The sequence below is a fragment of the Lucilia sericata genome, unplaced genomic scaffold (assembly GCF_015586225.1).
Source record: "Lucilia sericata isolate MDLA Ls3-8-SP2 unplaced genomic scaffold, ASM1558622v1 Contig004475F_arrow, whole genome shotgun sequence".
NCBI classification, from domain to species: Eukaryota; Metazoa; Arthropoda; class Insecta; order Diptera; family Calliphoridae; genus Lucilia; species Lucilia sericata.
This window is the reverse complement of record NW_023997265.1, coordinates 1-24,317: the sequence shown is the minus strand read 5'-3', so window position 1 is coordinate 24,317 and position 24,317 is coordinate 1. Positions and strand designations below refer to the sequence as shown.

At 31.0% G+C, this 24,317-nt stretch overlaps 4 protein-coding genes and 1 pseudogene across 4 annotated transcripts; all 5 read right to left on the bottom strand.

The window, feature by feature from the left end:
- Nucleotides 1-1,935: 1,935 nt before the first annotated feature.
- LOC119615217 lies at nucleotides 1,936-5,286 on the bottom strand. The gene is given in 6 exon segments (XM_037971297.1): nucleotides 1,936-3,389; nucleotides 4,185-4,339; nucleotides 4,342-4,385; nucleotides 4,459-4,940; nucleotides 5,018-5,062; nucleotides 5,136-5,286. Coding segments are annotated over 6 exon segments (1,866 nt in total). The 5' UTR covers nucleotides 5,142-5,286; the 3' UTR covers nucleotides 1,936-2,255.
- A 3,980-nt stretch (nucleotides 5,287-9,266) lies between these two features.
- On the bottom strand, nucleotides 9,267-10,554 carry LOC119615218 (annotated as a pseudogene).
- Nucleotides 10,555-11,762: 1,208 nt separating this feature from the next.
- Nucleotides 11,763-13,189, bottom strand: LOC119615219 (guanine nucleotide-binding protein subunit alpha-11-like). The gene has a single exon (XM_037971299.1). The coding sequence runs from the start codon at nucleotides 13,084-13,086 to the stop codon at nucleotides 12,052-12,054; it is 1,035 nt and encodes a 344-aa protein (XP_037827227.1). The 5' UTR covers nucleotides 13,087-13,189; the 3' UTR covers nucleotides 11,763-12,051.
- Nucleotides 13,190-13,718: 529 nt separating this feature from the next.
- LOC119615216 (guanine nucleotide-binding protein subunit alpha-11-like) lies at nucleotides 13,719-16,424 on the bottom strand. Its single transcript, XM_037971296.1, has 2 exons — nucleotides 15,553-16,424; nucleotides 13,719-13,791 (listed from the first exon to the last, which is right to left on the bottom strand). Exons 1-2 carry the CDS (start codon nucleotides 16,422-16,424, stop codon nucleotides 13,719-13,721), a joined length of 945 nt encoding a protein of 314 aa, XP_037827224.1.
- Nucleotides 16,425-20,261: 3,837 nt separating this feature from the next.
- LOC119615215 (NADP-dependent malic enzyme-like) lies at nucleotides 20,262-22,011 on the bottom strand (the record flags this gene model as incomplete). Its single annotated transcript, XM_037971295.1, is given in 5 exon segments — nucleotides 20,262-20,309; nucleotides 20,455-20,691; nucleotides 20,693-20,713; nucleotides 20,715-21,617; nucleotides 21,676-22,011. Coding segments are annotated over 5 exon segments (1,545 nt in total), but the record flags the coding sequence as incomplete, so codon positions are not given.
- Nucleotides 22,012-24,317: the final 2,306 nt, after the last annotated feature.

Genomic DNA, 24,317 nt, shown 5'->3' with positions numbered 1-24,317 from the left:
GTGGTGTGTATACGAAGACGTTTAAAACGAGACGATTTCGGTGTGGAACCTATACGTTATACCAGTGTGCGTAGTAGTAATCTATCAGCATTTTCACAGGGTCATACAAATGGTGCCGTAAGTAATGGAAGTGTTTGATAATTATTTCAAACATTCAGAAATTTTTTCATTTTGTATATTTAAAACAGTAATTCAAGGCTGATTTTAAGCAGTAAATTAAGGTTTAAAAATATGTTTGTAATTGGGTTTAATAAATCTAGTTTTAAGTGTAAGTTTTTTTTTTATATTGATATGAAAAAAAAAACAATTGTGTAAGATACAACAAAAAAATTAAAAACGAATTTTTGACCAAAGATTGTTAATAATATTGTGTACGATAACCCCGACTTTCGTTTTTTTTTTTGTTCTATATTTTATATTTCTGTTTTATCTTAATGTTTAATTAATATCTGCCGTTCAAATTAATGAATATTTGCCATTTTTTATAATTTTTTATATTGTTTTTAATTTGTACTTAACATTATATGCAGTACATGTGTAAGTTGTAGCTTTATTTATTTTGATTTGTAAATAAAACAAAAAGTATTTATGTAAATTTAATAAAAATATTATTATAACTTGAAAAGTTTTGTGATGTTTTTCAATGGCGACTAGACAAAAATTCTGCGCGAAGAAGGTCTACTTGATCATGGTAGCTCATCCTCTTTGTGGAATTACACATAATAGAATTACAACTTTATTTTCGAGGAAACACCTCTAATGGAATTTCCAACTGGGGGCGATTGGCTTGTATCGGATAGACGGATAGACGTGTCGGTGTCTATATCGCTGATGCCGATATAAAGATCATAGTGATCTGGAAAGCGATAGAACAGATACGGAATCATATCGATCTAGGGTCGCTTGAGAAAATTTGTATCGATAATCAAGCTGCTCTTAGAGCATTGACATGTCCCACGGTACATTTGCGCCAGATTGTAGAAATGCTCTTGCTACATTATGAGACTGTGTTAGGTTTCGAGGTACTGTAATGTGCATGGTTATGACATAGAAGATAGGGATAGAAGAGTAAAACCACCACTATTATAGGTTGATTTTCAAGAGAATCCGTGACATCATCAACCAGTGATAGAATAAATTGTAAAATATGAAAGACCAAGACTTGATGTTGATCCAGATACTTATAGGAATGGATAGGAGCAGGTTTTTAACGGCGCATTGCTTAATTAGGGCATTTATCAGTAAGTGATGAAGCAGAGACGGTTGAGAACTTATTTTGCCACTGTCCTAGAATACAGAATCTCAGGTTTTAATGGGCAGGGAGAAAGGTTCCATAACGAAGTAGGGGAAATTGCGAGAATCAACCCTCGCAGTATACTAAGGAATTTGTCATTTCTTTCGACTGGATTCAGATTCCCTCACAGCAGTTTCTTTAGTGAATACATTCGGTAAAAATTCCAGACAGAAACCACATTAGAAATCGACCTGTCTTTATTCCTCTTTCCATTTTACTTATAGAAATACTAATGTTGCGTTGCCAAAATGACGTGGTTACAGTACGTTTTCCATTCATAATAGACCCATTAATAAAGTGTTAACAGCCTAGTAAATTTTTAATATATAACGTATTTCATTCTCAATTAATTATAACACGTCTAGATAAAATATTAATCTTATCAGTAGTTAAGATAAAAATTAATTGAAAGTTACAAATCAAGTTTATGTTTAATGAACTAAAGTTTTATACACAACTTTTATAAAGAAAATTCTATGAAACTTATACTTAATTTAGTTTCTTTAAAACTCTCCACTTTTTCTTTGCTCTAAAAAATAAAAGCCACATTATTGTGCAAATTACCAATGAATTATTGTTGGTTTACTTTATTGAAATAAATATTTTAATATTAATGTACAAAACAAAAATATAAAATGCATTAGTACAATAGTTTAGGCAAAATGTGGAACAATAAATTAAGCAAATTTTACAGTTAATATACATATATATGCTGTAAAATCAAATAAAACACTTTCAAACTTTTAATAGTATCAAAAATTCGATACAAATATATAAACAAATTTTGAGAAAATTAACCAGAATAATTTTATTAAACTGGATTAAATTTCTAAAATGTATCACTTTATTGTACAAATTACTTGTTCTTAGTAAAAAAATATTTAAATAATATGTACTTTTTACCAAAAGAAAAAAAGAAAATAAGGTCTTTATGATAAAAATTACAATAAAAGAGCACTCCTTAGCATTCACTCTCCAGAATATCCTCATCACCCAAAGCATTTGACGCTGCTGGCGGTGCTTCCAATTTAAATAAATTGATGTTTTGTTTTTGTGCCAAAAAATTACGCATTTCAGCAAAATTATCACGTTCTTTAAGTTTTTTAGTGCGCCTTTCAAACTCCAAATCAGCACTTCCCTCACTATCATCGCTGTCATCAAAGGCCTCCTTAAATACTACCGTACTGTCGTGTTCCTTATCCGTATCATCATCCTCTTCGTCATCTTCTTTAGCAAATAATTCATCAACATTGATACCCTTAGAGGCTAGAACTTCACGTTCTTTTTCAAGCATTACTTGTCTTATGGGATCAATACGATCTTTTAGCTGCTTAAGTACCGGTCGGAATTTTCCTTTGGTGATGCGTTTTTCAAAATTTAAAATTTCCAACTCTTCATTGTGTCGTTCACGTTCTTCCTTCTCCAATTGTTCCCTTTCGGCTTTAGCCTGCTGTTCATCGAACATGTATGCGTAGAAATCATCTCGTTTCTCCATGTCATTAGGATTTTGAGAGATTTCAACGCGTAAAAAGCTTTCTGGGAACTCATCATCAGTAGCTTGAGATTTATTTTCACTTTTTTCACTATGTGTATCTTTTAAATCTAGTTTACTATTAAGAAACTTATTATACACCAACATTAGCCTTTGGAAGTCATCGAAACACACCGTTAAAGCATTTTCAATGGAACGCATATTATTGGCCACTTCCACCAACTGTTTGGTATTGTCTTTCTTTTCATTTTCTGTTTCGGTAAGGCGTTGTAAAGTGATATCTAAGGCTTGGCATTCACCAGCCATGGCCACCATACAGGCACTCAGTTTAAGCGATGAATCCTGTAGCACACCTATAGGATCATTACGAGTTTTAATTAATTTATTGGCATTTAAAGCTTCCAATTCTAATGATTTCTTTTTGTTCAATTCGATGGCTAGATTTTTAAAGTGATTTTCTTCTTCGAGCACTAGCTGTCGTATAAGGCAGTCGATCTTTTCTAATTCTGTATGAAGTTGACTCAAGGATGGTTTCGTCGATATGGTTAAAGCTAAACGTAAAAGGAACTGGGATTGTACGTAGGCGAAGATATTATGAAAATCCTAAAAAATAGACGTTATAATAATAAAGTATTATGGCTGTAAGATTTGTTATGTGACCATTTAAGCGATGATTTGAAATAATGCAGCAAAAAGTTAATCTTTATAACCCTCCAATGTCCGTTAGTCGTATGAAATCAGTTTTCTAAATCGTATTGATTACTCGTTCTGTATTTGATTGCCAAAATATATTTGATTACTCTCTCTCTCAAAATAGTCATAGAATTGAATTTGTTATTGACAAACTAAATCAAAAATACTTTACACTTTACACTACTTTACATTCCTGCATTTTACTAATTTTACATTTAACTTTTCACTTCATTTAAATGAATTATATGTATATTTTAATGAAATTTTCAAAAGAATGTAATTTCAACACAAATAATGCTTTTACGTAAATAGCCATAGCTCCCATAAAAACTAAATATGTACATATTTTTTAAAATAGTATTGTCAGAATTGCCCTACCAAGGTCCTATTCCATACCAAAATACATTTTTTTGACCATGTTTCGTTCCATAAGTTATAATGGGTTATGGATCGACGTTTAACCAATTTCGCCAAATTATTTTTCATATACCGGGTAACCGAAGTATGGAGGCTAAAGGAAGCAACATACCTATTCTATAGATTAACAAACAATATTCCATTTTTGGAACATTACTTTTAGAAACTTCTTGAAAATTATAATTATAGCACAATATATTTAATATTCTGTATATCCTTATATAGGATTATTGTTTTCGATTAATGGATGGTTATGCATTTGAAAAATAGTTAAACAAATTTACTTACTTTTATGTGCTTAGGACTATAATCGGTGACATTGTTCTTGAAGTATTCACATTCTTTTAAATCTTCCATTGGGGCATAATACTGGGAAAATCGTGCTGGTATAGGATATTGGGTTTCTAATTTACGGGTTGCTTCAAAAAGTATCTCTGTTACCCTTTGGCAGCTGTAATACAATCCCAAGCACGTTCTATTTGACGTGATCTAAAGCGAAACATAAAGAAATTTTATAAAATAGCTATTTTTAATATACTGCCTTATAAGAACAGATACTTACTCTATTAATTCATGCTGTTTCATGATAATAATCTCATTGAAATAGGTCATATTACGACGTATACAATTTCCAAATTCATCAATTGTTCGTATGAGATTCTCCAGCTCTCTCTCAACGTATTTATTGCGAAAACCAAATACATTCTTTACCACATACAAGGCACTAAAGCCTCCGGTCACGACCAAGGAGGGTATTAAAGTTAAACGAAAAGCACGTGGTGTTATAAGGTGTTCCAAAATAGTACTACCCAATAAGATACAAGCATTGCGTGCAGTAAATATTTCTGGCCATAATATTTCCTGTTGTTTATTAATGCACTTGTCTTTGCCATCGCATTTATCATGACTGCTATTAGCTGCTGCTGTGGTTGTTGGTAAGGGAGTATCTTGCATAAAAAGCATACATTGCTCTAACGCTTCAACATGATCGACCAGCAATCTTTTTGAATATAATATTTTATTTATTAGACTATTGGTTATAGTCTTTAAGCATCCATTCAAATAAAAGAGAATTGTTAATTATTTTCGAAACTAATTAAAATATTTTGTGTGCAACTCACCTGCTTTTGCTTGAGTTCGTCTGTCAATTGACGACTCACTTGTAGCTAAAAATAGCAAGAAACAATAAAAATTTAATTATTTATGCTTGTTGTTATATAAACGCAATTTTACACACACCTTCATTTTAATATTTATCTTTGCACTACACTTTTATTAATTAGTTTACATTTATATTTAAATTTTATTTTTTGTTCTTTCCTTCAAAACTGATTTACACTAAATTTGCACACAGAGCCCTGCGCCGACAAATATTAACGGCGGCGGCGACTGACACTAAATATGTCGGCGGCGGCTTAAAATCTACTGTAAGCCGGCTAAGTTTTCAACTACGTTTAGTTTTTAAATTTTCAACGATTTTAAATAAAAACGGAATCCGAGAGATCAGAAAGTGGGACTTTGGAAGCAAATATTTTTATAACAACAAAACAGATCAAGCTCAAAAGTTGTGTGAGAAATTATGCAGGGATGAATAAAAAATTCTTAAAAATTAAAAACAAATCCTTTCTCCAAGTTTTACGAGGATCTGCCGATATTTAACCCTATCCTCTATATAAAAACGTAAAAACAAAGATATTTTATTTGTTTATTTACTAGCTATACCCAGTATGCTGTGCTACCCTAAAAGCAATATAAATAAGAAATCCAGTTAACGATTTTGATGATTCTAACTACAATGGTTTTCCAGATATACAATTGTTACATATGGGAGATTCCACGCAATTATTGCAATTTCTCTTAATGTTCTTCAGTAAAATTGAAGATTCTAGCTCTAATAGTTTCTCAGATATACGAATTTTTCTATTTAATTCATATGGGAGCTCCAAGCCCCCCAGATGAAAGTCCGCCCTTTTTTTCTCCAAAATGTTCAGATGAATATTAAAGTTCTTCGTGCAAAATTTGAAGAATTTAGTTCTATTAGTTTCCCAGATAAACGAATTTTTGTATTTAATTCATATGGGAGGTTCCGCTCCCCTCATTGGTAGTCCCCCAATTATTACCCAAAATGTTTACATGGATGTTAAAGTTCTTCCAGAACAACATCATTTAAAAGGATCACAAAGAGATTGAAAAATATTCCAAAAGGCAGAGTATTTCTATTTTAGCGGTAATTTCTTTATGATTAAAATAAGTAAGGAGTAAGTGTTATATTCGGCAAATCATTTGTCGTAAAAAAGCAAATTTCGGAAGTGGTCATATACATATATATGGACTTTGATCATTAGATTAATAAGAACGTCACCGTGATTTTCGGATTAGAGACTTAAATGTGGAATTGGGTCAATTATGGACAAAGTCTCTATAATTTAAAGTATTTTTTTTTAATTCTACCATAAATCTATCATAATGATAACTTTTGGAATGATGTATTAGCTATAAACTGATTTTCTGTAAGAGGGTATATTGGCGGACCGATCCTCAAAATTTTATTTTTCATAATGTAGGTTTCGGTTCCTAAAAATGTTTTTCCTTCGACATCGACATTTGAAAGCCATTTATGTTCGTTTAAGTCATTTTCTGGAGAAGATTTCATATACATATTTACATTACATATTTTCGTTCCAACAAAGTACGTAGAAAACGGTAAAATCAATTATTGAAGGGGGGCAGGGTCAATTATGGCCTATAGAGATTTCGATTGATATCGAGCCTTTTTTGCAAAATGGACGTAAGCGAGATAAATTTTCGTTCAATTAGGATACTGCGTGTTTAATTTTATGTTTATATATTCAATATTTTAGAAAATTCAAAAAGTACCAGTTTAAAGAACGAAAAATTACCAGAAATACTCCAGTTTAAATTTTCATTTACTCAAGTCCCTGATTGCTTAGTTTTATGTTTTTAGGCTCATTATAAAAGAAAATTCAAATAGTAACCAGTTAAAGAACTAAAAAGTATTCAAAAAGTACCAGTCGAAGAACGAAAAAGTACCAAAAAGTCCCCTTTTATATGTTATCACTTAATCCGGGCTGTACATTCTTAATTTCATGTTTCTAGGTTCAATATTATAAAAAATTCAAAAAGTACCAGTCGAAGAACGAAAAAAAAAGTCCCTTTTTATAGATTACTCCGGGCTCTACATATTTATTTTATGTTTCTATGTTTAATTTTATGTAAAACTCAAAAAGTACCAGTCGAAGTACGATAAAGTTCCCCTTTTATAGATTCTCATTTACTCCAGGCTCTAAGTGCTTAATTTCATGTTTCGAGGTTCAAATTTGTAGCAAGCTCAAAAAGTACCAGTCAAAGAACGAAAAAGTACCAAAAAGTGCCATTTATAGATTCTCATTTACTCCGGGCTCTACGTGCATAATTTCATGTTTATATCTTCAATTTAATAGAAAACTCAAAAAGTACCTTTTGAAGAACGAAAAAGTACCAAAAAGTCCCCTTTTATAGGACCTCACTTAATCCGGGCTCTACATACTTAATTTCACGTTTCTAGGTTCATTATTATACAAAAACTTAAAATGTACCTTTTGAAGAACCAGGTTCTCACTTAATCGGGGCTCTACACGCTTTCATGTTTCTTATTATATAAAATTCAAAAAGTTCCTTTTGAAGAACGAAAAAGTACCAATAAGTCCATATTTATAGATTCTCAAGTGCTTAATTACATGTTTCTAAGTTCTAAGTCAAAAAAGTACCAGTCGAAGTACGATAAAGTACCAATAAGTCCCATTTTATAGATTCTCATTTACTCCGGACTCTACTTGCTTAATTCATGTTTCTAGGTTAAATTTTTTAGAAAACTCAAAAAATACCTTTGTAGAACCAAAAAGTTCCGAAAAGTCCCTTAATTATTAATTTCATGTTTCGATTTCAATATCATAGAAAACTCAAAAAGTACCTGTTGGAGAATGAAAAACTACCAAAAAATATCACTTGGTACCGGTGTTCCAAATAACACCCCATTAGCTTATTTAGTGTTTCTTGAATAATATCAAATTTCCCGTTTTTACCCCTTTTGGTACTTTTTTCCTCCCCATTAACAAAATAAAAATTCTGTTCCAAAAAGTTGCAACATGGTATTGGGAGCCCGTTATTATGTTTCATAAAAAGTACCAAAAATAGGTAAAATTTTCACCCCTTAAACGTTCGAATATTCAAAAAGTACTAAATTCATATTTTTATTTGTTCGTCAAGTTATGAAGGATTCAAAAACTACGCAAATTGATGTCTAAAATGTTTGAAATATTAGTGTGCTTAAGAAATAATAATTAAAAAATAGTTCAAATTTTGATTATATTATTATTTTGTAAATCATTTCCTTACAGATACTAAACCTACGGTTATCGCTTAACTGTTAGACATTCTGCCTGTTAAAATAATTTTTGAAAACTTAACGTTTGGATAAAAAATAAACAGAGGGGATTAGTGTTGCCATACCAAATATTATTTTAACCGACAGAAGTTTCCGGAATGTAGAATGTTTATAATACAATAAAGATGAATTAACCGTTACTTTTAAAATAAATTTGAAAGAGGAAGAAGCTGTGTATAAACCTAAATATATGCAGATGATTGAAGATATTCTATTCAAAATGGTAAGTTTAACAATTTTTATCACAAGAAGTTTTGATATACATATGTATAATACAATTAAAGAAAAATTTCTTAACATATAGCATTTTACAACTCTGGGAATAAAAAAATCAATTTTTCAAAGCCCGTTTTTTTTTTGGAGAAATGGTATCTTGGAATGAATTAATTCCTTTGGGGCCTCCATAATTCAAACTCTTATTATGTCTCTAATTAGTCATTCGAGACATTTAAATAAATTTCCTTATACATTGTATTATTGTTTATAATAACATGAACTTATTTTTTTGTGGTTTTCAAGAAATAAACAAAGAATTTATGCATTTTTATTATTATTTTGAATATTTATAAACACAATTGTATTAGTCATGATGTGGATCATATAAAATAAAACAGCTGTTTTTTGGTAAAAATTTTAGCGATTATAACTCTTGATCTAGTCGATCGGTTTTCATGGTTGTTTAGCTGTATAATAACAAAAATAAATCTTTACTTTTGTAGTCTGAAAAACTCCATATTCTAAAAAATTTAATACTTTTAATTACACTGTTTAAAAGTATTAAATTTTTTAGAAAAAAAAGTTTCGATATATATCACTATAATTTCTGTAGCAATAGTTATGCATGTTTCAGACTAAGCCATTTTAAATATATGTTTCGATATTTATTAATAGTAAAAATTTTATATTTCATATATATTTTGACATTGTATACCTCATTATATTACTGCCACAGGCACTTTAATTAATTTTAAATGTATAGTTTTATTTCTAAACACATATAATATATAATTAATTGAAAATAAATTTTACATTTGAGAACAAATAAATGTAATCAATATTTTGTTTTAAACAAGTCCAAAATTATTTAAATTCGTTGTTAAAATGATGTCTTTTACTGCGGTGAATACCACTCTAATATTCTCCGTATCTGTAGCACAGGTGAAGTGTGAGTACATTAAGGGACGAATTTTTAGAAACATATTCAATATAAATTCACGAGCATCTTTGCTATTGCCACGTTTTCCCTTAAAGTCCGGAAAATATTCATCCAAATGTGAGCGCTTAATTTTCTCATCCAGTAGATCGGTTTATTTAAAAACATTATAATCGGTGTGTTTTGGAAAAATTTCGAAATTGATTCGAAAATCGATTTGGATTCTTTTAGTCGATTACGTTTCTTCGTTCTCCTTTAAAACCTGATCATATTCCGAAATCGCAACTAAGAATATTATAGCTTTAACATCATCAAAGCAATGAATCCATTTTCTTCTCTCCGATCGTTGGCCACCCACGTCTATCAGTCGAAATGTTACATTGCTCACCTTAAATACGTGCTGTATTAGACCAGTCGTTGCTATACGAACTCTTAAAATATCCTGTTCTGTGGGTAAATAGTCTGGCAAAGCAATGCGATCAATATCATCTAAATAGTATTTAGCCGAATCGTTTAGTTGGTATTCATTACGTCGCATATAACATTCCTGTATGCCCTTGTCGTTCCAAAGTTCTTTGATTGCCGTCAAATAGGGATCTTCTAAATAGGTATTAGTTCCAGGATTTACATAAGAAATGAGCGTAATAAACTTCGTGGCATTTTCACTTTTCTCATATTTAATGTTTAAGGTTTCCATGGCTGTTACCATATTTTGTATAGCTTGGAAAATATTTTCATGTATCAATTTGATGAAATGTTTTCTCTCATCTTCGCTAAAGCCCTTGTCGTAAATAATACGCATTTGACGTGTAAATGTCGATTTTCCTGACTCGCCAGTTCCCAACAATAGTAATTTGATATCTTTTTTGTATTGTTTTTTAAGTTCCTTTAGTAATTTTCGCATTTTCATTTTTGCCTTCATTTCCTCAGTTCTAAAGCAATCCATTTTAGATTATTTATTTTAAGAAGAATTTTTCAATTCAAAATTTAACGACCGCTTTTTAAAGCACAGCGTATAGGTAGCGTTTATTAAAAAATACTGATTTATAATACTGTTTCATTTCATATTAATTTGTTCTGTACCTTTATATGTATGTATAAGTAGAAATTGTTTTTAATAGAAATCTTTTAGTTTTAAATATAAAAGTTTATAATAAAATAAAGAATGTATGAGCGTTACAATAAAGGTATTCACTTCTTTTGCGAAAATGTAAAAACATTACAACAACATTTTAGAAAAATATTCCACAAACTTTTTTTTTCATACTATTCGTTAATGAAAACCACAGATATCTTCGGGATCCAAATCTTCAATATTTTTAATGGACATGTTTTCGAGATCGATATTTAAATTAGCAAAATTGGCCTATAAATAACACAGGCCGGAAAAATTTTAAAAAAAGTCAAATCCTGAGACCAAGTTATAAAGGATTGAGCAGCTCTGAATCCGAATCTGACCTTAGATTTTCCCTATCATATCTGAGATTTGAGATATCGTGTCCTGAAATTTGAAAACAACGGCGTTTTTGGCCCTTTTTGAGTCGTTATAACAGTGCCAAGACAACTTCATGCATAAAATATTATATGCCATCTGAAAGCCGATTCTGTCTTTATAATAAAAGCTTAACATCTGACATATCTTTATCCTTCGAGATATCTTTACCCAAAGCTGGAAAACTCGGTTTATAACGAACAAAAATATTGGATCCAAATATTGGATTGAAAATGTTACAATCTGCACAAAATCACTTTCTGATTCTATTTAACGATGACTGTCCGCATGTTAACTTTAACGGATGATATCTCAGCAACTACAGCTGATTTTTAAACTATGTAAAAAGTATTTTCATAGAAAAAATTTAGTTTTTATAGGTTTATTGTTATTGCTTCTGGGCACGATATTTCGAATTACAGATTTAAAGGAGAAATTCTGAGGTAAGATTCGGATTCAACGCTGTTCAATCTCTTTGGACTCTGTGTATTTTTTTCAGCTAGTGTAAATGAGATATGAGCAAAAATGCGAGACAACCTCTGAAAATTTTAGCAAAAACTGGAATTTTGTATACCTTTTTTGTTCTTCAATAGTTACTTTTTGAATTTTCTATATTATTGAACCTAGAAACATAAAATTAAACATAAAATCAGACATTTAGGATCCTGATGGAAAGAAAATCTTTAGGCACTTTTTGTTCTTCAATGAAAATCTAAAGAGGTAAATAAAGAATACTGATTAAATGAAACCTTATAATAGGGGAGTTTCTGATCATCATTCAATTGGTTCGTTTTTTATTTTCTGAATTATTAAATATAGGAATATAAAATCATGCATATATGATCCTGATGAAATGATATAATATATAATTAATGTTTGAATGAAAATCTATAAAAGTAGGCCTTTTGCGACTTATATCCTCTATTGGAGGATGATAGAAAAATCGATTTTTTAAAGGTAATTTATTAATTGAATTAAAAATATTTAAATTGATACGTAATACATAAAAAGACTTATTTATAAAAAAAAATAAAGGTGCAACAAGTTGATATTTTACGTTTTCATTTCACATAAGTCCAAATTTGTCCAAATTCGTATTTAAAATGATGTCCTTTACAGCAGTAAATACCATTTCAATATTCTGGGTATCTGTGGCACAGGTATAACGATGATACATATTGGGTCGTGCCTGTAAAAACATGTCCAATATAAATTTACTAGCCGCTTCGTAATCGCAACGAGGTCCCTTAAATTCTGGAAAGAACTCATCTAAATGTGAGTACATAATTTTCTCAGCAAATAAATCAATTTTATTTAAAAACAATATAATAGAAATGCCTTGGAAAAAGTTCGAAACGGATTCGAAAACTTTGAACGACTCCTTAAGACGATTGCGATGTTCATCTTCCTTGAGAACTTGATCATATTCCGAAATGGCCACTAAAAATAATATGGCCTTAACGTTATCAAAACAATGCATCCATTTTCTACGTTCCGATCGTTGGCCACCCACATCTGTTATACGAAACTTAACATTTTTCACTTGAAAATTATAATCAATTAGGCCAGTGGTTGCCTGACGAACTCTTAAAATATCCTGATTCGTTGGCACATAATCTGGCAGAGCAATGCGATCGATATCGTCCAAATAGTATTTAGTCGAATCGTTTAATTGGTATTCATTGCGTCGCAAATAGCATTTCTGTATGCCCTTGTCGTTCCATAGTTGTTTGATGGCCGACAAATAGGGTTCTTTCAAGTCAGTATCGCAATTGAAACTTACTTTATTTATGAGCAATGCATTTTCAGTGGCATTTTCACTTTTCTCATAATCAATTTTTAATAATTCCATGGCTGCAATCATATTTTTCATGGAACTAAAAATATTTTCATATATCAATTTAATATGATGCAATCTCTCCTCATCGCTGAAGCCATTGTCGTATAGAATACGCATTTGCCGTATAAAAGTCGATTTGCCTGACTCCCCTGTTCCTAGCAGTAATAGTTTAATATCTTTTTTATATTGTTTATTAAGTTCCTTTAGAACTCTTTCTATTTCTTTTTGTTCCAATTGTTCTTCATTTATTAAACAATTCATTTTAAAGTTGTTTATGGATTTTATAATAAAAAATATGTTGTTTTTGATCTGTTTTAAAACAGAACTATATAGAACGTCTTATAAAGAATACTGATTCATGATAAATTTGTTCTTATCCATATACTAGTTTTTAAAACAATTGTTTTATTTTATAGAAAGTATAAATTTATATTTTATCTTCAGATGAATCAGTTAAATTATTGAGGTTTAATATATACATATGTATATATACGGGCACACATTTGACACAAGAATGTCGTTTGTCAATATTTGAGATTTTTAAATTTCGATACAAATACGTTTTTCCATACAACGTATTTGTATTGAATGGACACCATAAGGTCCATTGTGATAAGTGTACTTTTTTCAAGGAATAAACTACTCTGCATCCGTATACATGAAGGATACTTATATTAGAATAATATATGAAAGAACTAATCATTCGCGAATATACGTTTATTTAAAAAGTTTATTTTGTCGTTTGGAAGTCCTTTCCGCAGGCTTCAAAATATTGGTTTAACCTCAGTTTAATTTTGTTCCTTCTTTTGGATCTATAAACATGAAGTTGAAAATAACCAAATTTAAAAAAAACGTGTAAGAGCTTACACGATTTACACATTTATTAAAGTTTGTTATCGTATAAAATGTACATTAGGGTGATTTTCGGAATAAGATCTTTGATAGGGGTTTGGGTCATGAACCGATCTAAAAAAATTTTAAAAAGGAGATTAATGTTTTTTTTTTTTAATCTTTTTGTTGATTTGTACCATGTTATTGAAATGTTTTAAAAGATTTATTGAGAATAGATGAGTTAATTATCAACAAAATGTTGAAGAGAATTTTGAATCCTCTATACATATATAGTTTTTGAAGCAAGTTATGAGTGCTTAAGTAATTTTTGAAGCGGACCTTATTTGGAGTCTTGGATCATATATGGCCAGATTCATATGAAATTTTAGTTTATATAAAACTTGTTTAGGACGATTTCTGTGGCTATACTGGTATTATGAGGTAGTTATGTAATTTTCTGAAGGGAAGAGAATTTTTGAATCCTCTATATATAATTTTTGAAGCAAGTTATGAGTGCTTAAGTAATTTTCTGAAGCGGACCTTGTTTGGAGTCTTGGATCAAATATGGACAGATTCATATGAAAATTTAGTTCATTGTTTAGGACGATTTCTGTTGCTTTACTGGTATTATGAGGTAGTTATATAATTTTCTGAAGGAAATCTCATATTTAAGGTTAGGGTCAGGTCCATAAAGGGAATTTACGTTCTTTCAAAATATTTTTGTTTCGAATTTCAATGCAATAATGCTATTTTTAAACTAGTTGTAAGCATTAAAGTCAGTTGTTAGCATTAAAGTAATTTTCCTTATGAGCGGGTTCGTATAAGGTTAAATAGGAAGATTTTCATAACTATACTGGTATTACGGTAGCTATCAGCGTAAAAGTAATTTTTTGAGGAGGTTCTTATATGAGGATCAAATATGAAAACTTGTTACATTTACGACCAAATTAACATTTCTATGACGATTTAAACCATATTCCATAGAATATTTCTAGGTCCATTCCTCTGGACCTTCTCAAGGACCCAGAGTATATATAATTTATAGGGTCTACGAGCGATATTTCTAAATGTCATTTGCCTATTTTGAGTTTTAAGCCACGATTATGAATAATTTAAATAATCCTGACTCGGGCCAGTATGCCTGGTCGTGGTAATTTTTTTAATTTGATCCTTAATTGAAATACCTCTATATATCAAATTACTTATTAAAAAAATTAATAAATTTTCAAATTAAACTTAAAGAAAAGTTTAATTTTCATGAATATTAAAATATTTTGAAATATAAGCTTTTTAAATATATATTCCTAAAATTCGAACTTAATTAAGGTATTTTTAAAAGTTTAAGGTCTAGTTATAAACTTTTTTTTTTTAATTTAAATAATTTGTGTAATATTTAAGTTTATTTAGTTTTATAAATTTAATGTAAACATAATTTACATAAAATATAATAGATTCTCCTTAGGTCTTATTCTTTTGATGTAGCATTCTTATTGGTTTATATAAAAAAAATTGTTTGTATCTTTGCGGTTGACAATAAAAATTTTAATAGAATTCATAGTAATAAGTAATTTTTATTACATACATATAAATATAATAATAAGACTAATATTCTATAATATTAAATATAAATATTATACATGGAATAATCCCTTAATACTACTAACATTAATCAGGCAGTTTGAAAAATTACAATTGATCAAAAAATGGCTTTAAACTAGGTTAAAATTATATAAATTAGCATTTAAAATCGTATCTCGAACAGCTCTATAAACAAAAAGAATCCCTTGGTTATGTTCATCGGTACAATTTAAATAATAAGAGTAGACCCTTCGCTTTGTAGGTATGGTTCTCAAAAAAATGTTGGCAATAAAAGAACGAGCTTCTTGCGGATCATACGGTGATCCGGAGTATTCAGGAAAATAATCGGCCAAATGTGAGTAGGTGATCTTTTCCTCAAATATATCCAATTTATTAAAAACTATAATAAGTGCTGTGTCTTGGAAATATTGAAAAGACATAATTGAGTTCAAAAGTTCAATAGATTCTTTAAGACTATTGCCATGTTTCGAGTCCAAGGAGAATTGATCGTATTCGGAAATGGCCACCATATATATGATGGCGGTAACATTATCGAAACAATGTATCCATTTCTTACGTTCTGTACTTTGATAGCCCACATCGGCTATAAGGAATTCAACATTTTTATATTTAAACACATGTTCTTGAAAGCCTTTTGATGGTATACGTGCTCGTAAAATATCCTGGATGCTGGGTGTATAATGTGGATTGGCAATACGATCTAGATGACTGAAAAAATATTTCGTTGAGTCTAGTAGACCATACTGATGACCACGCATAAAACATTCCTGTATGCCAGCATCTGCCCAAAGTTCCTTTAAAGCCGTCAATAAGACATTAGTAAATGTTATCGTATTGTTCAATTGTACCATTTGTATAATATACGAATTTTTTACTGCATTCACTTTAGTCTTATAGGGTATCTGAAAAACTTTCATTGCTTCGATCATGGTTTGCATTGCGTAGAATATATTTTGAATTATAATGCCCACATATTTCGTGGAATCGTATGGCATATGAGTCTCGTAGCGCATTTGACGTATAAATGTAGATTTACCAGATCCCTTCGTGCCCAATAACAGCAATTTTATTTGTTTATTATATTTACGTTTGTGAATTTGCAGATTTCTTTCCAATCTTTTATTTTGAAGATTTTGAGCTCGTATCTCTTCAGAACATAAACAATTCATGTCGATAATAGTATTTATGTACAATTCTTATTAATATTATTCTTTTCGGACGTCTATAACAACCGTTGTTACGAGACACTCTGTCGTTACTAAGTTGTGAGATAAAATGCAATTAATGGTTTATAGCTTCTATTCTTGAGTATTTTAATGTCATTTTATTTACATTCATTTAAATTTATATGTTCATTTTAAAATTGATCATTTGCGATATACCGTCATAACTCATTTTTATACATTTTAATTTTCTTTTCATACATACATATATATTGTACTTCTTAGGGTGTCTTTGACAATAGACATAGGATTTCTATTGCCGACATGTAATTTCTTTAGATTCTAATAAAAATTTAATATATTTTACTGCAAGAATAATAATTTATTATAAGAAAAATACTCTGTTAAAGAAAAACGCAATATTTGAGTTATCACATTCTTTCTTTAAACATGATATTAATATAAACTCGTATGTATTCATTTCTATATTTTTTATAGAAGGTGAGCAATTTACCCAGTAAAAATGTACAGTATTTGGATTTTCTAATACCCACATAGTTTTATTTTAGTAAGAAATATGCAACATCAGTAAGATTTTTTTAGAAAATATGTTATTGCAGGAATAAGGTAAATGAATTTCTGTTGAAAAAGTGTTGTCCTGAATAAAACTATAAAAAACACACACACCTATATTTGAATTTTATGATTTCAAGAAAAGCGTTTTGAAATTTAAAATTTTTTAATGTAATGCTTGTTTAACTATCGATTGACCTGAAAATGTTTTCATGGCTTTAAGAGTAAAATTAAAATCCCTCCTATTCTGCAATTTCATTTTATACAAATATTGCTTTGCCGTTGAAAATGTCATTATGTCCATATATCTCCGGAATATTGCTTAAATACCTATAAATATGTTAATTATATAGTAATCGTGATAAAATGTTCCAGGAGTAAGTTTAATGCACCCTAAAATAATACTGTTAGGTATGAGGAACATCGGTCTATATTTGAACCTAGCCCCCATATAAGATGGTTTTAACGCACAGAACTTTGTGGTATTTAGATAAAATTGTAGAAAACTGATTTTTAAGAATTTAAAGACATTTTAAATACTGTAGACATAATTGACCAAGGCGCCATAAAAGGGTCTATCCCGCAAATCACTTTGATAATAATGTATATAGAAATCGTAGTACATGTTAATAGATGGGATTTTTACCAATTCATTCAAATAAATAAATATGAATGTCTTATTTTTCTAAGAAGTAAATAATGAAAGATATACTGCTATATTTTGCGCACAGTGGAACAGAGTAATAACAAATACGTCCTCTGCAGTATTTAAAAAGCATAAAAATATTCAGTTAGTTAGTAAGTTAGTTAGTTATTTAGTTAGTTAGTTAGTTAGTTAGTTAGTTAGTTAGTTAGTTAGTTAGTTAGTTAGTTAGTTAGTTAGTTAGTTTTTACTTGTAGTTGTTAGTTTGTTAGTTAGTTCGTTAGTTAGTTAGTTAGTTAGTTAGTTGTTAGTTAGTTAGTTCGTTAGTTAGTTCGTTGTTCGTTAGTTTTCGTTCGTTTTTAGTTAGTTCGTTCGTTCGTTAGTTCGTTTTAGTTAGTTCGTTCGTTCGTTCGTTCGTTCGTTCGTTCGTTCGTTTGTTCGTTCGTTAGTTCGTTCGTTCGTTCGTTCGTTCGTTCGTTCGTTCGTTCGTTAGTAGTTCGTTCGTTCGTTCGTTTTCGTTCGTTCTTTTCGTGTTTCGTTCGTTCGTTCGTTCGTTCGTTCGTTTTCGTTCGTTCGTTCGTTCGTTCGTTCGTTCGTTCGTTCGTTCGTTAGTTCGTTCGTTCGTTCGTTCGTTCGTTCGTTCGTTCGTTCGTTCGTTCGTTCGTTCGTTTCGTTCGTTCGTTGTTCGTTCGTCGTTCGTTCGTTCGGTTCGTTGTTCGTTCGTTCGTTCGTTCGTTCGTTCGTTTCGTTCGTTCTTCGGTCTTCATTCGTTCGTTCGTTCGTTCGTTTCGTTCGTTCGTTCGTTCGTTCGTTCGTTCGTTCGTTCGTTCGTTCGTTCGTTCGTATCGTTCGTTCGTTCGTTCGTTCGTTCGTTCGTTCGTCGTTCGTTCGTTCGTTCGTTCGTTCGTTAGTTCGTTCGTTCGTTCGTTCGTTCGTTCTTCCGTTTCGTTCGTTCGTTTCGTTCTTTCGTTCGTTCGTTCGTTCGTTCGTTCGTTAGTTCGTTCGTTTCGTTCGTTCGTTCGTTCGTTCGTTCGTTCGTTCGTTCGTTCGTTCGTTCGTTCGTTCGTTCGTTCGTTTCGTTTCGTTCGTCGTTCGTTCGTTCGTTCGTTCGTTTCGTTCGTATCGTTCGTTCGTTCGTTTCGTTCGTTTCGTTCGTTCGTTCGTTCGTTCGTTCGTTCGTTCGTTCGTTCGTTCGTTCGTTCGTTCGTCGTTCGTTCGTTCGTCGTTCGTTCGTTCGTTCGTTCGTTCTTCGTTCGTTCGTTCGTTCGTTCGTTCGTTCGTTCGTTTCGTTCGTTCGTTCGTCGTTGTTCGTTCGTTCGTTCGTTCGTTCTTTCGTTCGTTCGTTCGTTCGTTCGTTCGTTCGTTCGTTCGTTTCGTTCGTTCGTTGTTCGTTCGTTGTTCGTTCGTTCGTTCGTTCGTTCGTTTCGTTCGTTCGTTCGTTCGTTCGTTCGTTTCGTTGTCGTTCGTTCGTTCGTTTTTCGTTCGTTCGTTCGTTCGTTCGTTCGTTTCGTTGTCGTTTCGTTCGTTCGTTCGTTCGTTCGTTTCGTTCGTTCGTTCGTTCGTTCTTTCGTTTGTTCGTTCGTTCGTTCGTTCGTTGTTCGTTCGTTCATTCGTTTTCTCGTGGTTCCGTTCGTTTCTCTCCGTCTTCGGCTGCTGTTTCCCTCTCTCCCCTTCTCTTCCCCCTCCCTTCGTCCCCCTTCTTTCTCTCTCTGTTGTTTCCCCCTCTTCCCTCCTTCTTAAGTTTTATTATCCTCATATTTTTTATTGGTATATACACAAATGGAGAATAGATATATATAAGAATACATTGTTAAGAAAATAATTCAATACATCTTTGAAAAAAGTTAAATTTTCTTACAATTTTATTCACTTACACAGTGCGACACAATTACGAAAAAATAGTATACTCTCCACAGTTTATAGGCCTAGTTCACAACACTATCCTCCATTTTCATCACCTCCAGTTATCGTTTAACCAGTAGTTATTCTTCCAGTTTAGACAATTTTGGTATGAGAACTGTCAACATATGTGTCTTAAAGTTAAAAAATAACTAGACATTGTAAAAATGGGGAGGTTTTTTCAAGAAATGTATTTTTAATTGTTGTCGAACGTAAAAATTTTTATACAGAAATACAATCCCCACGCTTTAAAAAGTGTAAATTCCAAATATCGTGGGGTCACGTGGAGAGTATTCACTTTTTGTGATTTTGTCACACAGTTTTAAATTAAAACAAAATGTATGTGATTAATGTTTATACCCGTTCATTAAATAATACATTACTAAATATCACAATAAAAAATTTGAATATTTTGTTTTACAATAAATTGATAAAATATGTATGTAGGTATGTAGTATATATTTTCAAAGTATTTAAACACACAAGCTTGCAATTAAATTCGTGAACCCTTTAAGAATTAAGACGTTTTTATAAGCTTTTGTGTTATTTAGACATTAATATTTTAGACATACATACAATACACTACTGCTTAACGATTTAGTTTGATGAATTGGTCAACAATTTTTAAATATTCATTGGTTTAACAATTTTTGAAATCTTTACAATTTATTGCTCCAGGCATAGACTTGGGTACAGCTGATGGATAGGACAAATCATACATTGAGATTTTATGAAGTCATGTTTGTCGTGGGGTTCAGGACGAACAGTTGCCAAACCTGAAAAAATAAAATATTGTAATTATTTCTAGATTTTTTAAGACTTAATAGCAAAATGTTTAGGTTAAACAATAGATTTTTTGTTTTTTATAAACAATCAAATTATGGTCAACACCCTCCCCTGTGTCTTTTTTAATTCACTTACCATTTGCATAGCATATTCCATAATATAAGCAGCAATTTCCATAGAACATTCAGTAATGCGATTCAAAGGTGGATATAGAGAACCCTTGGACAAATCTTCGGCCGAACATAAGTCTGCTAAGCGTTCAGCTGACAACAGGAACACATCTTCCGGTATGGTTAACATACCGGCACAAAGAACACCCAAGGCAACACCAGGGAAAATATACGAATTATTACCTTGACCGGGATAGTAATTTCTTGCCATTATATTCAACGGGGATTGAAGGGAGATCCAGAAGCAAAAATACATTTACCCTTAGTGTAACTGTAGGCTTGTTCGGCGGTACACTCAGCTTTACTAGTTGGATTAGAAAGGGCAAAAATAATGGGCATTTCATTGAATTCAGCCATCATTTCAAGAATTTCGGGTGTAAAGGCACCACCAATAGCAGCGGCACCAATTAAAACTGTCGGGCGTACAATACGTACAACATCGGCCAATGTGTCGATGGGTTCATGGGGTTGAGCAAAACGTAATTTATGCTCGGTCAGACCTCCCGAGGGACGATTTTGTACGATAAGTCCCTTACTATCAATCATCCAGATAAGTTTCTTTGCTTCAGCCTCACTGAGACCTTCCTTCATTAAAGCCATCAAACATAAATTGGCAATACCCAAGGCAGCTTCTCCAGCGCCGAAGAATACTATCTTGTTCTCCATTAATTTGGTGTTCTTGATTTTCAGAGAAGCTAGCAGACCGGCAACAGCCACAGAAGCTGTACCCTGTATGTCATCATTAAAAGTGCAGTAGTCATTGCGGTACTTGGCCAAAAGGCGGAAAGCGTTGGCATTGGCAAAATCTTCAAATTGTATCAAACAGTTTTGGCCAAAACGACGCACAGCGGCTGTCATAAATTCTTCAATAAACTCATCATACACTTCACCAGTAACACGTTTCTCACGTATGCCTATATATAGAGGATCGTTGAGAATAGATTCGGTATTGGTGCCCACATCCAAGGTAATGGGTAAACATTGACTGGGTTTAATGCCGGCCAAAGCGGTGTACAAAGACAATTTACCCACAGGTATACCCATGCCATTGGCACCCAAATCACCCAAACCTAAAATACGTTCACCATCTGTCACGACAATGGCACGCACATCAGTCTCAGGCCAATTCTATAAATATTAATAATAAATTAAAATATTTTAAAATTATTAATTTAAAATTATTTACCTTTAAAATATCATAAACATGACCCTTATCCTTGATGGTAATATAAAGACCTTTGGGATGTTGAAAAATCAAACTGAACTTTTGACAAGCCAAGCCCACAGTGGGCGTATACACCAATGGCATCATTTTTGACACATCTGAGGCTAATACTTTATAGAAGAGACGTTCATTACGTTCGGCCAAAGCATTTAAGTACATGTATTTATCCAGATCATTTTCCAAACGATCGAGCAGTATTAAAGAGTGCTGAACTTGTTCATCTTCGGTTTTAACAACGGCCGGCAAGAGACCTTGAATGCCCAACAATTGCCGTTCTTCCAAAGTAAAGGCAAGACCCTGCAAAAAAGTATATAAATTAAGCGGTTAAGTAAGATATTATTTATAAAAGTTGTTTTTAATTATATACACTTAGAAATAGATTTTTATCACCAGAAATAAAGTTTTTTAATAGCAAACATCTTCATATTACTGAATCAATTCTTATAATAGAAAAAAAATAGAAGAACACGCTTTTCATTCAAAATTATTCATTAACAAAAATTGCTTTCAAGTTCACGGTCATGATTGGGTAATTACAATATGTAGATCACATACTACTGCCGCTCATTAAACTGTATCATTGAATTGTTTGGTGTACGACAAATAGTTAATTGTAAACATTATATTTATAACTTAAATTTTTACATATTTAAATAATAACTTGAACTGCAAAATGAAAGTGTTTTTTCATCACGTTTTTAAAAGTTTTATCATTTAAACGTCTCAAATATGGTATTTTTTTACTTAAGGCAGACATATCTCGAAAACCTGATGTGTAAAGGTAATTTTAAGGACATATTTGGATCAGGGATGTAAAATGTAATTTTAAAATTGTGCAAGCGTTAAAAATTGTACTTTTAGACCGGGTTTTTGAGTTGGCAATCAAATGGCAATTAATAATTAGATTAGTTAATCTTAAAATAAATTTAATCCAATGTTAATAGCATTTGATGATTTTGAGTACAAGATTAAACTTCGCAGTGTTGCCATACAAAACAACAGAAAATGTCACTGTTTGTGATCAAAACAATGCATATTTTATAAAAAAGAAGAAGACAATTGTAAATTTAATATGAAAATTAATGAAAACTTAAATTAAAAACAAAAAAATGTATTTTGAAGTGTCCATAATTTATACTAATCAATAAATAGAACATTTTAATGTTTATATTTATTTATTTATTTTTATATTGTTCAGATTATAACAAATATTTTTTTTTGCTAATTTATATGTGGTTAGTGTTCTAGTCTGGTAGACCGGAGGTGGTGGGTTCGATTCCCACCTGAGGCACTGGTTAAGGAGCGCACAACAGGCCCGATAGAGGCCTAGGTGTATTTCTTCGGATTTGATGTATATACATCCTCCTTTCAAACTAACTAACTAACTAACTACTAACTAACTAACTAACTAACTAACTACTAACTAACTAACTAACTAACTAACTACTAACTAACTACTAACTAACTAACTAACTACTAACTAACTAACTAACTACTAACTACTAACTAACTAACTAACTACTAACTAACTAACTAACTAACTAACTAACTAACTAACTAACTAACTAACTAACTAACTAACTAACTAACTAACTAACTAACTAACTAACTAACTAACTACTAACTAACTAACTACTAACTAACTAACTACTAACTAACTAACTACTAACTAACTAACTAACTAACTAACTACTAACTACTAACTAACTAACTAACTAACTAACTAACTAACTAACTAACTAACTAACTACTACTAACTAACACTACTAACTAACTAACTAACTACTAACTAACTAACTAACTACTAACTAACTAACTAACTAACTAACTAACTAACTAACTAACTAACTACTAACTAACTAACTAACTAACTAACTAACTAACTAACTACTACTAACTACTAACTAACTAACTAACTAACTACTAACTAACTAACTAACTAACTAACTAACTAACTAACTAACTAACTAACTAACTACTAACTAACTAACTAACTAACTAACTAACTACTAACTAACTAACTAACTAACTAACTAACTAACTAACTACAACTACTAACTAACTAACTACTAACTAACTAACTACTAACTAACTAACTAACTAACTAACTAACTAACTAACTACCTAACTAACTAACTAACTAACTACTAACACTAACTAACTAACTAACTACTAACTAACTAACTAACTAACTAACTACTAACTAACTAACTAACTACTAACTAACTAACTACTAACTAACTACTAACTAACTAACTAACTAACTAACTACTAACTAACTAACTACTAACTAACTAACTAACTAACTACTAACTACTAACTACTAACTAACTAACTAACTAACTAACTAACTAACTAACTAACTAACTAACTAACTAACTAACTACTAACTAACTACTAACTAACTAACTAACTAACTACTAACAACTACTACTAACTAACTAACTAAACTAACTAACTAACTACTAACTAACTAACTAACTACTAACTAACTAACTAACTAACTAACTAACTACTAACTAACTAACTAACTAACTAACTAACTAACTAACTAACTAACTAACTAACTACTACTAACTAACTAACTAACTAACTAACTAACT

Coding starts and splice junctions, on each gene's coding strand:
- LOC119615219 (XM_037971299.1), bottom strand. CDS start 13,086: ATGAATTGTTTAATAAATGAAGAACAATTGGAACAAAAAGAAATAGAA.
- LOC119615216 (XM_037971296.1), bottom strand. CDS start 16,424: ATGAATTGTTTATGTTCTGAAGAGATACGAGCTCAAAATCTTCAAAAT. Junction 13,792..15,552: donor CCTGAATACTCCGGATCACC/GTATGATCCGCA, acceptor AAATTTTTTTAG/ATCGGTTCATGACCCAAACC.